This window comes from Corylus avellana, chromosome 5 (genome assembly GCF_965113065.1).
Source record: "Corylus avellana chromosome 5, dhCorAvel1.hap1.2, whole genome shotgun sequence".
In the NCBI taxonomy this organism is placed as follows: Eukaryota; Viridiplantae; Streptophyta; class Magnoliopsida; order Fagales; family Betulaceae; genus Corylus; species Corylus avellana.
The window spans coordinates 19,311,749-19,324,193 of record NC_142494.1 but is presented as its reverse complement, the minus strand read 5'-3'; the positions used below and the strand labels follow the sequence as shown (position 1 = coordinate 19,324,193).

The window sequence follows — 12,445 nt, the reverse complement described above, 5'->3', positions numbered from 1 at the left end:
CTTTTTTCAGTAATCATTTTTTTATTCTTGTGTTATTTTTGTTTGACAAAAAGAAACTTTTCATAGTCCCAAATTCTTTTCGAATGAAAATTTGTCAGAATAATAGCCAATACTCTCAATTCAATTTGTTTTGATGAACTTGTTTTTTCATATTATGAAGGAATAAAAGTTTTTTTTTTAACAAAAGGATAATCGCCTACCCTGCTAATGTAATAAATACTTATATTAAAAAAAAAATGGAATCCTCGTGATCATGATGATTGAAGTTGCAAATCTTATGTTTAACCTAACCTGCTAATGTGGCAGCGCCATCAGCCATTGGATTAGCTTTGTTTAAAAATAATAAAAAACACTCAAAGGTTATATTTAGTATTCTCTCATTCTATGCGAGAGCTTGAATTTTTGTTCGTTGAATTAAATTCTTATTGACTAGAAAGAAAAAGAATACTAAGTTCTTATTATAGTACCCGATTCTAGGAGTTTGATGCAGTGCAGTTTATGAGCGTATAAGTCTTCCTAAGGGTCTGTTTGAGATTGTGGTTTTAATAAGCGCAATTTTAAAAATTGCGTTTTTGAAATCGTAACTTTTTAAAATCATAAAGGTGTTTGGTAAAACATGTTAAAAAATATTTTTTTATCAAATATTTGTTATGCAAAATTATGATTTTGGTTTAAATTCGCACCTTTTCAAATAAGCACTGCAAAACTTGCTTATAGAAATCGCAGATTTTTTTTCTTATTTTTAAATTAAATATTTTTTAAATCGCAATGCCAAACACCTTACATTTTGCGATATCTCTTAAAAACGCAGATTATTCTTACGAAATCGTAATCTAAATGCACCCTAAATGAGTCATATATTGAGATTTCAATATTGGAAAGCATATTCAAAGGGCTACAAATTCACATTTCATGAAAAAATTTAAATTCCAACATTTACAGGTCAAAATGGGCCCTTCAAGAGAAATACAAAAGGATGTTTTAGGAAGCTCGGTGGATAGTGGATACCTCGTTAGATGCTCAATCAACCTAGGATGCTGCATCAGGTCTTCATATAAAAACCTCAGACACTCGGTGGATGTCTCGGTTGATCCTCGGCCAATTGAGGATGACTCATTTGGAAGAGAATGATGAATATGTTTATGAAGAGTTCAAACATGAAGAGGAAGTTGAAGATAATTTTGATTGCTTTTTGAATTGGAATTCTCAACCAATTTTTGATATCGATGTCGATGATAAACATCTTGTAGATGTTGGTTCTTTGTCATATGATCAAGAACTTAATCAAAATTGTGATGAATACCATGTGTTTGATGAATGTCCAAAGAGTAAAGTATCTCAGTTGGGTCTACATGAAATTAATTTTGTTGATTTTCTTGGGGTTGACAATTTTCTATCGAGTTTTCCTGATCACGTTTTCCCACCCATAGAGAGCATGTTTGGGTCTGCGGTTGCAGACCCAAAACGCGCGTCTGGAGTATCAAAAGCTCGTTTCAACCAAAATACAGTCGTTTGGTAAAATGGTTGAAAAAGAGCTTTTTAAGTTTCAAACGTTGAAACTCACGTTTAAGCATAAGCTTCATTATGAAGCTTCTGCTCAAACGGACGATTAGAAGAAAGGCGCGCCGCACTTTTGTGATTAATGAAATATATGCACAGACAAATATACCCTTACATATTTCACAAAATAACAACAAAATCCATATATAAGCATCTCTTCCCACCCTTTGATAAATCATTCTCGTTGCCTCCAGCCGCTCCAGAGAGATATCCAGGCAGGTGTGCTATAACTCCATTTAATTTTGCTTTTGCTCATCCTTTTTTTCCAATAAAACACATTTTGACATTTATTACAGAATACATATAGGAAAAATATAGATTAACATCGAATGGTATAGAGAATAGATCGAAGGGAAGAAGATAAAAGAGAGATAACTCACTTGCCTGTATTACTGCAGTGATGGAGCCACGACGGTCATTGGAGGTGCCGTGAGATTTTTTAAAAAAATTAAAAAAAAATTCTTTTTTCCTACCACGGCACCCCATCTTCTCCTTACCTTCTCATCTTTTTCAGTAGTAATAATCCTAGTGGGTGTTTGATTGTTTATTTATTTGAAGGCTTGAGTCTTGAGATGGGAAGAGAAAAGGGAGAGCACAAAGAGGAGTAAGAGACTGAGGATGAGAAGGTGAGGGTCTGAGGAGTCTTCCGAGCGAGTTGAAGGAAAAAAAAGAGTGTGGGTCTCGAGGAAATCGTCTGGAAAGTAGTGGTCTCAAGGAAATCTTTTGAAAATATATGAGTGGTGTAAACCTTCTAGAAAATGAAAATTTTGAAGAAAAAAATAAAATTGACTGCAAGGAGTCTTGCGTGTGAGTTGAAGGAAAAAAAAAGTGTGGGTCTCGAGGAAATATTCTGCAGGAACTCTTGCGTGTGAGTTGAAGGGAAAAAAGGGTGTGGGTCTCGAGGAAATCGTCTGCAGGGATTCTTGCGTGTGAGTTGAAAGAAAAAAAGAGTGCAGGTCTCGAGGCGGTGGAAATCTTCTGGAGCATGAAAATTTTTAAGAAAAAAAATTGCCAGAAACGAGTCTTGCGCGTGAGTGGAAGGAAAAAACAGGAAAAAAAGAAGAAGAAAGAGAGTCAAGAAAGATTTGTAGGCAGAAGAAAAATATATATTTACAACCACATTGGTTCGAGTGCAGCATGCTAATTATATATATATATATATATATATATATATATATATTTTGTGGGGCTTCATAATTATCCCGTTTGAGTGTGCAGGTGGGAAAGCCTTCACATTGGTTCAAGTGTGGCATGCTAATTATATATATATATATATATATGAAGCTTATGATAAGAGAGAAATAATTAGTTTATTTGAATTATTAAATGCTATTAATGTTGCAGAAATTTAATTCCATTATTTTTTGCTGTTGCCTTTTTATTTGATAAACATGAATAAACAATGCATTTTATTCATGTAAATATAAATTTTTGCATTTTATCCATTGACCACTTAAAACAAATTTTTAATTGTTAATAGTGTTTAACATACTTTTTTTATTTATAATTGTATCAGCTTATTTATTGTGTGACAAACATGAGTAAAAAAGGTCAAAGCAACGTTGCTGCTACTACAGATACTCAAATAAAGAAAGTAGTTTGGACTGAAAAAATGCTAGAAGATTATCTTGACATATGTATTACTGAGATTCATGCTGGTAACCGCCCAGGAACACATTTCAATAGGACAGGATGGAAAAATGTGATAGATAAATTTAATGAAAAAACTGGAAAACAATATTGCTATAAACAACTAAAGAACAAGTGGGATAGTTTGAAAAAAGAGTGGAATATTTGGAAAAGATTGATAGGAAAGGAAACTGGCCTTGGATGGGATCCGGTGAAAAAGACAATTGATGCGCCCGATGATTGGTGGGAAAAAAAATTGCAGGTACTATATTTGTACTTATTTGTTTTTGTTTAAATGATTTAAAAAAAAAAATTTATTATTGATTTTTACATATACTTAAATATAGGAAGTTCCAGAAGCAACCAAGTTTCGCACGACAGGTTTGGCCTATGCTTTGAAGGTGGAAATATTGTTTAGAGATATAACTGCCACCGGGGAGGGATCTTGGGCACCATCCATAGGTTTAGTTCCTAATGATATTGGTGTCATAGATGCTGCGGATGTAATGCTTGATGAAGATGACAATATTGTAGAAGGTTTAGATGTTTTGGATGATGAACCAAATCTCAATACACATGGCATTGATGATATTCCTGCTGATTTAGATACGCGGGATAAAAGAAATAAGAAGTTTGGTCTGGCGGTTCAATGTAAGAAAAGAAAGAAAGGAGTTCAAATCGTTAGTCAACATTTGAGTCGGATTTGTGATGTAATAGAAAGTAGGAATACAGTGACATCTAAGAGCTACGATAAACCTGGATGTAATATTGAAGAGGTTATGGATGTTGTTCGGGGGATTGCTGAAAGAGAAAATGACATTGACATCCTTAAGTTTGCAACAGAGGTATTTCTTAAGAGATCACATAGAGAGATGTTTGTGACTATTAAAGAGCCATGGTTACAGATTGACTTTATCAAGCGAATGGGAAATAGAGAAATTAACCGTCGTAGCATGGAATAATGTTTTTATTTTTTAATGTTGTTTTGTTATGAACTATTTGAATAGCTTTAAGGATTTATTTGAATGTTATTTTTTTTATGTGTTGATTTGTGTGCTAAGGTGAATATATTATAATATTTCATAACTACGTAGATATCTCTTTTTTTCTTTTTTTCTTTTTTACGGGTGCTTATATATTTATTTTGTGTTTATTTTTTTTATTCGTTTTCCTTACAGACATGGACAATAGTGATTATAGCACTCAAGATGATACAAGTGATAGTGATTATGGTGAAGAGAAAAATGAAAATGATGTTTTTATTCTAGCAGCTGCAGCAGTAGAATTTGTTGAGAACTATTATATGCCATATATTACAAAGGAACCTTGTATGACCTCTTCTCAAACAGGTTATAAGTGGGTTATGGAGATTCTACAAGGTAATCCTGATAGGTGCAAACAAAATTTTAGAATGGAAATACACGTATTCATTTACTTGTGTAAAGAGTTGAAGGAAAGATATCATTTAAGAGATACTAGGAAATTAACAGTTGAAGAGTTGGTGGCTATGTTTTTGATTACTTTAGGCCATGGGTTTGGGAATAGAATAGTGCAAGAAAGGTTTCAACATTCAGGAGAAACAATTAGTAGACATTTTACTAGTGTTTTAATGGCCGTTTCGAGAATGGCGATTGGCATTATTAATCCTATTGATAGGGAGTTTAGGGATGTTCCAAGCAAAATTTGTGATGATGAGCGGTATTGGCCATACTTCAAAAATTGTATTGGAGCCATTGATGGAACTCATGTGCCAGTTAAAATTTCTCCATCAAAACAAATACCATATATTGGTCGAAAAGGGACTCCTACTCAGAATGTTATGGCTGTTTGTGATTTTCGTATGTGTTTCACCTTTGTTTGGGCTGGATGGGAAGGTACTGCACATGATACACGTATTTTTTTAGAAGCTATTCGAAAGGAAGAATTACGATTTCCACACCCACCTAGAGGTTTGTATTTAATTAAAATAACAATTATGAATTATACATGAAAAAAAATATACTTTTCAATATTTTTTATGACCGTTATTCGTATATTATTTGTAGGAAAATATTACTTGGTAGATGCAGGATATCCTCACATGAAGGGATACATGGGGCCATACAAAGGGGAGCGGTATCATCTACCAGACTTTCGTCGCGGAAGCCAACCGAGGGGTATGCATGAAATTTTTAATCATGCACATTCATCACTTAGATGCACTATTGAAAGAACATTTGGAGTTTGGAAAAATAAGTGGAAGTTATTGCATTGCATGTCGAATTTTCCTTATAATAAACAAGTGAAAATCGTGGTGGCGTCTATGGCTCTTCATAACTTCATTAGGAAGCATGCAATAAAGGATGCTGAGTTCCAACCATATGATGATGATGGTGATTTACTACCTACTGACATTATAGGTGATGACGAAGCACATGATGAGTCAAGCATACAACAATCACAAACGTCCAATGAAAATTCGATGAACATTGAGCGTGATCATATTGCTAATCTACTTATGACCCGTTAATTATTTTTTTTTTTAATGTTATTTTGTTATAAACTATTTAAAATGTTGTAAGGATTTTCTTGAATGTTGTTATTTTTTATATGTTAAATACTTTGAAGTGTTAAATACTTTAAATAAATTTTTCTTTTTTTAAATAAAAAAAAGAAAGAAAGAAAGAAAATGATTGACATCACTTTTCATTACATATAAGTACAAAAGAAAGAAAATGTTGATGTTTTGTTACATAAACCATTACAATTTTTACTTGTAAAAGCTAACATTAAATATTTTTATATAAAAAGGTTATAAAATGGAAGAAAAAAAAAAATCATTAACAACCTTAGGCCTTTATTGAAAAACATGTAATGATTTCACGTAAAATGAGATATTTGGTGGGACTGATAATGATTTTTTTAGCCTATACTAAAAAAAATCATTATATGTCCTTTATTGTCATTTTTGCAACTAAAATCACTTTTTTAGTTTTGTTACCAAACATCAGTAATATCAAAAAAGCCCTTAAGACATGCAGTTACCAAACATGTAAACAGCTTTTCAGCAATAGCACTTTTGCCAAAAGCTCAAAGGCAAAAGTTTTATATCCAAAAGCAAGTATTGAACAAAGTTAGGGCTTTATACCATTGAATGACTAATTATCATCTTTTCTCTTATATTCTAATATTGGAGTAGAGAGAGAATGTAAAATTTCTAAAGGATCCTATCTGAACAAGTTTTGGTTTGAAACATGAGAATTTCATAATCCTAAAAATTCTATACATCATATTCACAATCATTTCCAAACATGGACTCAAGTCACATTTTTCTGAAATCCAGATTTCCATGCATATGTTCATAGGAATGTGGATGTTGGGGGAAATTCTAGATTTCCCTAAACCAAACACTGCGTATGTGTATTTCCGGTTTTTTTTTACTAAGGAGTGCTCTAGGGCAATATGATACGTCTGAGACTTGACTTAAAACTGGGGCAAATCAGTTAGTATAAAGTGATTTATTGTACTGTTGGCAAAGCATAACCAAAAATTCAACTTAGAAGACAAGTTGCAGCGATTTAAAGTTTAAAGGTGCTTGTGAGAATAGAATAGTAATCTAGGAAGTAAAATACAATTTGCCCAATCTTTTTTTATACTTCATTTTAATTGCATGAGAAAATATGTCAAAATTATAGTTTCTGGTAAAGATGGCTTGGAAAGAGAAGGTAATCTTACCTTCATCAGTCATTCTGCCGCCTTTGCCACTTTTGCTTCATGCCAACATCTTCAGATTTATTCTTAATTTTATACTTGAAATGATTTCTGATATTCATCAGTCATTTTAACAACCCAATATCAAAGGTTTCACAACAACTACAGGGACAGAAAATTGATCACAAACAGATATTAATATATATATATATATATAATGTCAAACTGATGAGTTGGTGTTGTTCAAGAACCTATTCTGCAGGCCTACGACATATTTATTCACAAAGACAATGGCCTTGCTTATGTTAAGTAGAGAACAAAGAAAATTCTCAATATATATGAAGCACTAATATTAATACAACACATATTTACATAAGCTGTCCAGAGTTCTATCTAGAATGAACAAATTCTATTTAAAAGCAAATTCAGATAAGCTCCCAAATACGATGTCAAGATGCTTAGCTAGTTTTTGTATATCAGATAATCAAACCTTCATAACCTGAATGTGATGTGAATACTCCTTGAGAATATCTCTAAGAATTCAGAAGAAGTACCATCCACTACAAAAAAATATGGATTTAGTGACGTGGCAACTGTTCATTAGTTGTTGCCACGTCACTAAATTATAAAGTGTTAAAAAACAACACGTTACCATTATTATATGGCAACGTGGCAATAAGACACATTGCCACGTGGCAATAAGTACGATATCGTGGATAATGAGGTTTCTCTTCTCATGAGGCTGACGCCAACCACTTGAAAGCTTTGCCAACAGAGAAAGCACTGCACTAGTCTACGAATCTCTGCATTTCTAATTCTAGTTATAGATATCTTGAAATTGTTATTGAAGTAAACCTGTATGTAATTAAGGTAAAAGTTACCTGATTTTCATATAATTAGCTTAAATCTACTACAAAATCCAAATTCCAGGATCATACTATCTGAAACACTTTATATAAAGTCATTTTTCTAATTTTTGCCATTGATTCACTTGAATCTATATGAGAATTTCATCTGCCAATGCTGAAAAATATTAGACAACCAAAACATTGCATGCACCTACCTTCCATCTAGCCTCTCTGAACAGTAAAATATCAAGCTGTTCAAACTCCACCAATGCATGCAGCAGTAATTGCCCCCGCCAAGCTCTTGTCTTCATTGGCATCAAGGGCTAGTTTCTTCCACACGCCCCATTTCCCAAAATCCAAAGGCAATACCTAAAATGAAACAGTGACCTAATTTTAATTTGCACAAACTACAGAAACATAAACAGAAACATTTGTTAGCAGCAGCACGACCCAATATATACAACTAATACCTTGCTCGAGTCAGTGCTACATTTGCTCTTTGTCGGTGGAAAGGAAACCTACTCTTCCACTCCCATTGCATCTTACAGTAGAGATAATAATTACATCATCCTCACCTCCTTAGTCCTTGGAACCCATCAACAGAGCGGACATCCACAATGAAGCCACTATTAGACTTGCTGTATTTTCTGACCCTCTCTCTTCAATTGCAGAAACTTGAGCCTTATATGGTGATATCACTCCTATACTAACCTTCTTCTTTGTGTCAAGGAATTCATAGCATTGTCTATTCTGAAAGCAATGTCTATTCATAGCATAGCGAATCCCCTGCCTCAACTGTCCCTACATTAAGGACGCCAGCCTTCTTGGCCTCCATGCATGCCCGTGCATTCGTGGTGATCATTATCATTAATCGACATTTATGAAGATTTGCATTTCCATCATTAAACTCTCAATAGCAAATATATATATATATATATGTGTGCGCGCGCGCACAACTAATTACTAAAAAAATGTAACAATAAAATCAATCAGTGCTTCTCACTTTAATTAGCATGACGAAACTATATTACTAATCAAAAAGTTGGAGTCTTGACGACGATGTTAGCATGATTTATATGTTTAATTAGATTAAAATCCGAAATAGTTTGATAAACATCTCCAAATTAAGCAGAAGGACCTACAAACAAAAGCACAAGGAGAGAAAAATCTGGTGCAGGACTTAGTACGTACGGCTAACATGCGCACTTCTAGCTGATTACCTAGATCGATATTTAACGTTCCAAATAATAATCTATCAACTTTTGTACGTACTCTAGCTATGATGACAAACATTGTAATTAAACAGAGAATAAATGTAAAGAAGAAGAGATTGTTAAACCTTGGGCGTTGTTTTGCAGTACTGCTGAGGTTATTGAAAATTAAACACAGAATAAATGCAAGACGTCGCCTATTGGTTTCCTTTCCAGCTTCATTTATTTATGAATTTCAGAATTTGTAATACTCTCCCCCCACCCCTCGCTCTCGCTGTCTGATAAATAATTTTGATTCTGATGACATACAGAAGACCTTGTCACATCTTTTGTACCCAAAGATGTTGACCCTCTCTCGAGTGACACAATTTTCATTTGTTCATAACATATCATGTATTATAATATTAGATTATATTATATTATATTAGGTCCTCTATGTCTAAAAGTAAAACTGAACAAAAAATTAAAAATAAAATAAGAAAGCATAGCTCTACTATTTCCATTTTACTTCTTTCCGTCAAAATTGATCCTGTTTCAATTAGGTCCTTTTCAAGTCTAAAACTCAACAATTAAGTGCACAATGTAGAAAAAAAAAAAAAAAAAAAAAAAAAAAGGAAGTTGGAGGGGGAGACTAATTATGGCTATTTTACTTCGGTGTAACCATAATAGCACAAACCCATGGAAGACTACTCAAGAAAGATGTAGACGGCGGAACCGTAAGCGCACCCTCAGGACTAGCCGAGTCATAGCTTAACCGCCCGCCCCACCAGGGCATCAATGTGACTCAAGGGGGATAATACAAATAGGAATGAGGATTCCCATATTCGGGAGTCAAACCCATGCCCTTGCATTATCCAAATCCAGTGGGAATGCCCGTGAGACTATTGAACCACCACCTCTGGCAGGGTGGGCAACATGTTTTTTCATGATATTATATTATTAATCTCGTCGTGGGTTTGGTCCTGGTAGGTAGGTCAATTTTTATTTTAATGACCTTAATTTAAAAATAAAAAATAAAAAATAAAAAATTGAAATTAAGGATAAATTTAAAATTTTATAAAAGTTTGAAGGGTATAAAGGTCATTTCATCATTTTTTATCATTTGTTTTAATGTCAAACCCTAATGGAGGGAGGATATTGCATCAAATTATAAGTTCGAGAGTTGCAATTGAGAGTTTTAAACTTCAGGGAGTCATGTTAAAACGCATGAAAGTTCAAGGAATTTTGTGAAGCTTTCCCTAAACTTTAATTAAAATAATGTCTTGACCAAGTCCCGACCTAGTACCAGTGGTGTCCCAATGGTAGCTCGGCCGGGTCCCAAACGTATTCCAGCAGGTCTTGGACATCCTGGGTGGGTCTATTAATTTTAGGATGAAAAGCTCAAACTCATAAAATGATTTATAGTTTTTAAAAATTTGAAATTATTTTACGAAAATTAAAAAAGAATTTTTGGTCAAATCGAAAATATGTTTCATTGACTATTATTTTCGGTTGCACCTAAGCACCAAAAAATACAGAAAATGCTTTCTAAAAATTATTTTACACCGAAACAAACAGAGCTTAAGTTATTTGATCAAAATACTATATATAAAATATGATATTTTTTAACTAAAAAAATATAAACCGCCGTTGATTGAATTCCAATAAAAGAAATATATATATAATGTGTATTAAAAAAATCCTTGAATCATTTCAGTCAACAAAGTAAAATTTAAGATACTAAATAAAAATTAAAGAAGAAGAATGAAAACCTCCACTCTTATTGTAAATTATTTCCAAATGAAGCAAAACAAAACAAAACAAAAAAAGGTATAACTTATATATATACATTTACAATTTGATGGCACAAATTTAAATAAACGTAATTCTGAAATCATATTTATTAGACAGTGATATCACATGCTATATATCCATAAGGACAGAACTCAATTTCTGTTCATTGGCCATGTCTCCAAATTTGATCTGGGCAAGGTCCCGAGATATATTATTTGAATACATGAATTTGCACTTCTTTTTTAAATGGAGATGAACAAAAATGTTTGTTGAAATAATGAAGATCCGAAAGTAATAACGGAAGCAATATAGAAAATAAACATAGGGTAGTTTGGTGTTAGACACCTACGTCTACCACTCGGAATACCTCTAAGAGCCATATTATGCTCAGTAACTTTTTTTTTCCTACAATACAAAGGTTCATATTTATATAGCAATGTCTAAATACAAGTATAATAATCAAATCCCCTTGATATGATTACAATCCCAATATTCAATTACAACCAACCTATAAATAAAAAATATTTAATATCAGCATTATTATGAAATATACGAAAAATATATTCTAACAATGTTTCCATATATCCTAACAATGTTCAGCCTAAACAAAGCAAATAGAGAGAAGAGAAACAATTGAGTTTATGAATAGGTAAAAGGTGATGGGATGATGGCCTGAAATTTCTATACGACATGGAAAAAATAAATAAATAAGTAAATAAAAAGAAGTACTAGTTTTTATTTTTCACAAAAGTAACTGATGGGATTGAAAAATGTGGTTGTCAAATCCTATGCAATAGAGAGAAGTGGCCTAGATTATAAATAAAAATAAAAAATAAAATAAAAAATTGTATGTTAAATTTATAAATAAATTTTACAAAAAAAAATATTTACAAATTGATGTGATACAACATGATTGAAAATTAAATAAATTTAAAATTTAAGAAATTCAATCATATTGTGCAACATCAATTTGTAAAAATTTATTTATAAGCCTAACATTTTTTTATTAAAAAGCAATCTTGGCAATTTCGGGGGACCTTGATCCTTGTATACATAACACCAAACATTGGTGAGTCAGAGATCCTCGCTCCTACTTTGAACGACCATGCCCGGTACGCGTAGATAGAGGAACTTGATGAGTCAGAGATCCTCGCTCCTACTTTGGCCATATACCATCATGCCCATTACGCGTAGATAGAGGAACTTGATGAGTACACCCTGAGGAAGTAATTGGCCATATACCATCATGCCCATTACGCGTAGATAGAGGAACATGATTAGTACACCCTGAGGAAGTAATTGGCCATATACATGCCCATTACGCGTAGATAGAGGAACTTGATGAGTACACCCTCAGGAAGTAATTTGACATATACCATCCTCAAATTAATATTTAATTGACAATGTTTCTCTAAAATTTTAATTGCGACAATATTTTTCATAAATTACAAAATAATTGACAATAATTGGCCATATATCATAAATTTTTCAATAAGACGAAAATACTCAATAAATTTAAAAACAAAAAAAGTTAATTAATTTTCAATTAAAAAAATAATAATAAATTCTTCTTGTTCTTGCTTTTGTTTTTTGTTTTACTAAGGGTATTTTCGTTATTAGAAAAATATTATCAATTTTTTATAGTTTGAAAAGACATTGTGACAATTAAAAATTTAAAAAAGACATTGTCAAAGGTAGCTTGAGAGGATTTTATGGATTTTACCCTAATTTCAA

At 32.5% G+C, this 12,445-nt stretch overlaps 2 protein-coding genes across 2 annotated transcripts; both read left to right on the top strand.

Moving 5' to 3' along the window:
• The first annotated feature begins 3,097 nt into the window (after nucleotides 1–3,097).
• Nucleotides 3,098–4,151, top strand: LOC148585888 (L10-interacting MYB domain-containing protein-like). The gene is made up of 2 exons (XM_088516811.1): nucleotides 3,098–3,451; nucleotides 3,537–4,151. Exons 1-2 carry the CDS (start codon nucleotides 3,098–3,100, stop codon nucleotides 4,149–4,151), a joined length of 969 nt encoding a protein of 322 aa, XP_088372937.1.
• A 218-nt stretch (nucleotides 4,152–4,369) lies between these two features.
• LOC132181962 (uncharacterized) lies at nucleotides 4,370–5,698 on the top strand. The gene is made up of 2 exons (XM_088517002.1): nucleotides 4,370–5,138; nucleotides 5,235–5,698. Exons 1-2 carry the CDS (start codon nucleotides 4,370–4,372, stop codon nucleotides 5,696–5,698), a joined length of 1,233 nt encoding a protein of 410 aa, XP_088373128.1.
• The last annotated feature ends 6,747 nt before the right edge of the window (nucleotides 5,699–12,445 follow it).

Coding starts and splice junctions, on each gene's coding strand:
- LOC148585888 (XM_088516811.1), top strand. CDS start 3,098: ATGAGTAAAAAAGGTCAAAGCAACGTTGCTGCTACTACAGATACTCAA. Junction 3,452..3,536: donor GGTGGGAAAAAAAATTGCAG/GTACTATATTTG, acceptor ACTTAAATATAG/GAAGTTCCAGAAGCAACCAA.
- LOC132181962 (XM_088517002.1), top strand. CDS start 4,370: ATGGACAATAGTGATTATAGCACTCAAGATGATACAAGTGATAGTGAT. Junction 5,139..5,234: donor ATTTCCACACCCACCTAGAG/GTTTGTATTTAA, acceptor TATTATTTGTAG/GAAAATATTACTTGGTAGAT.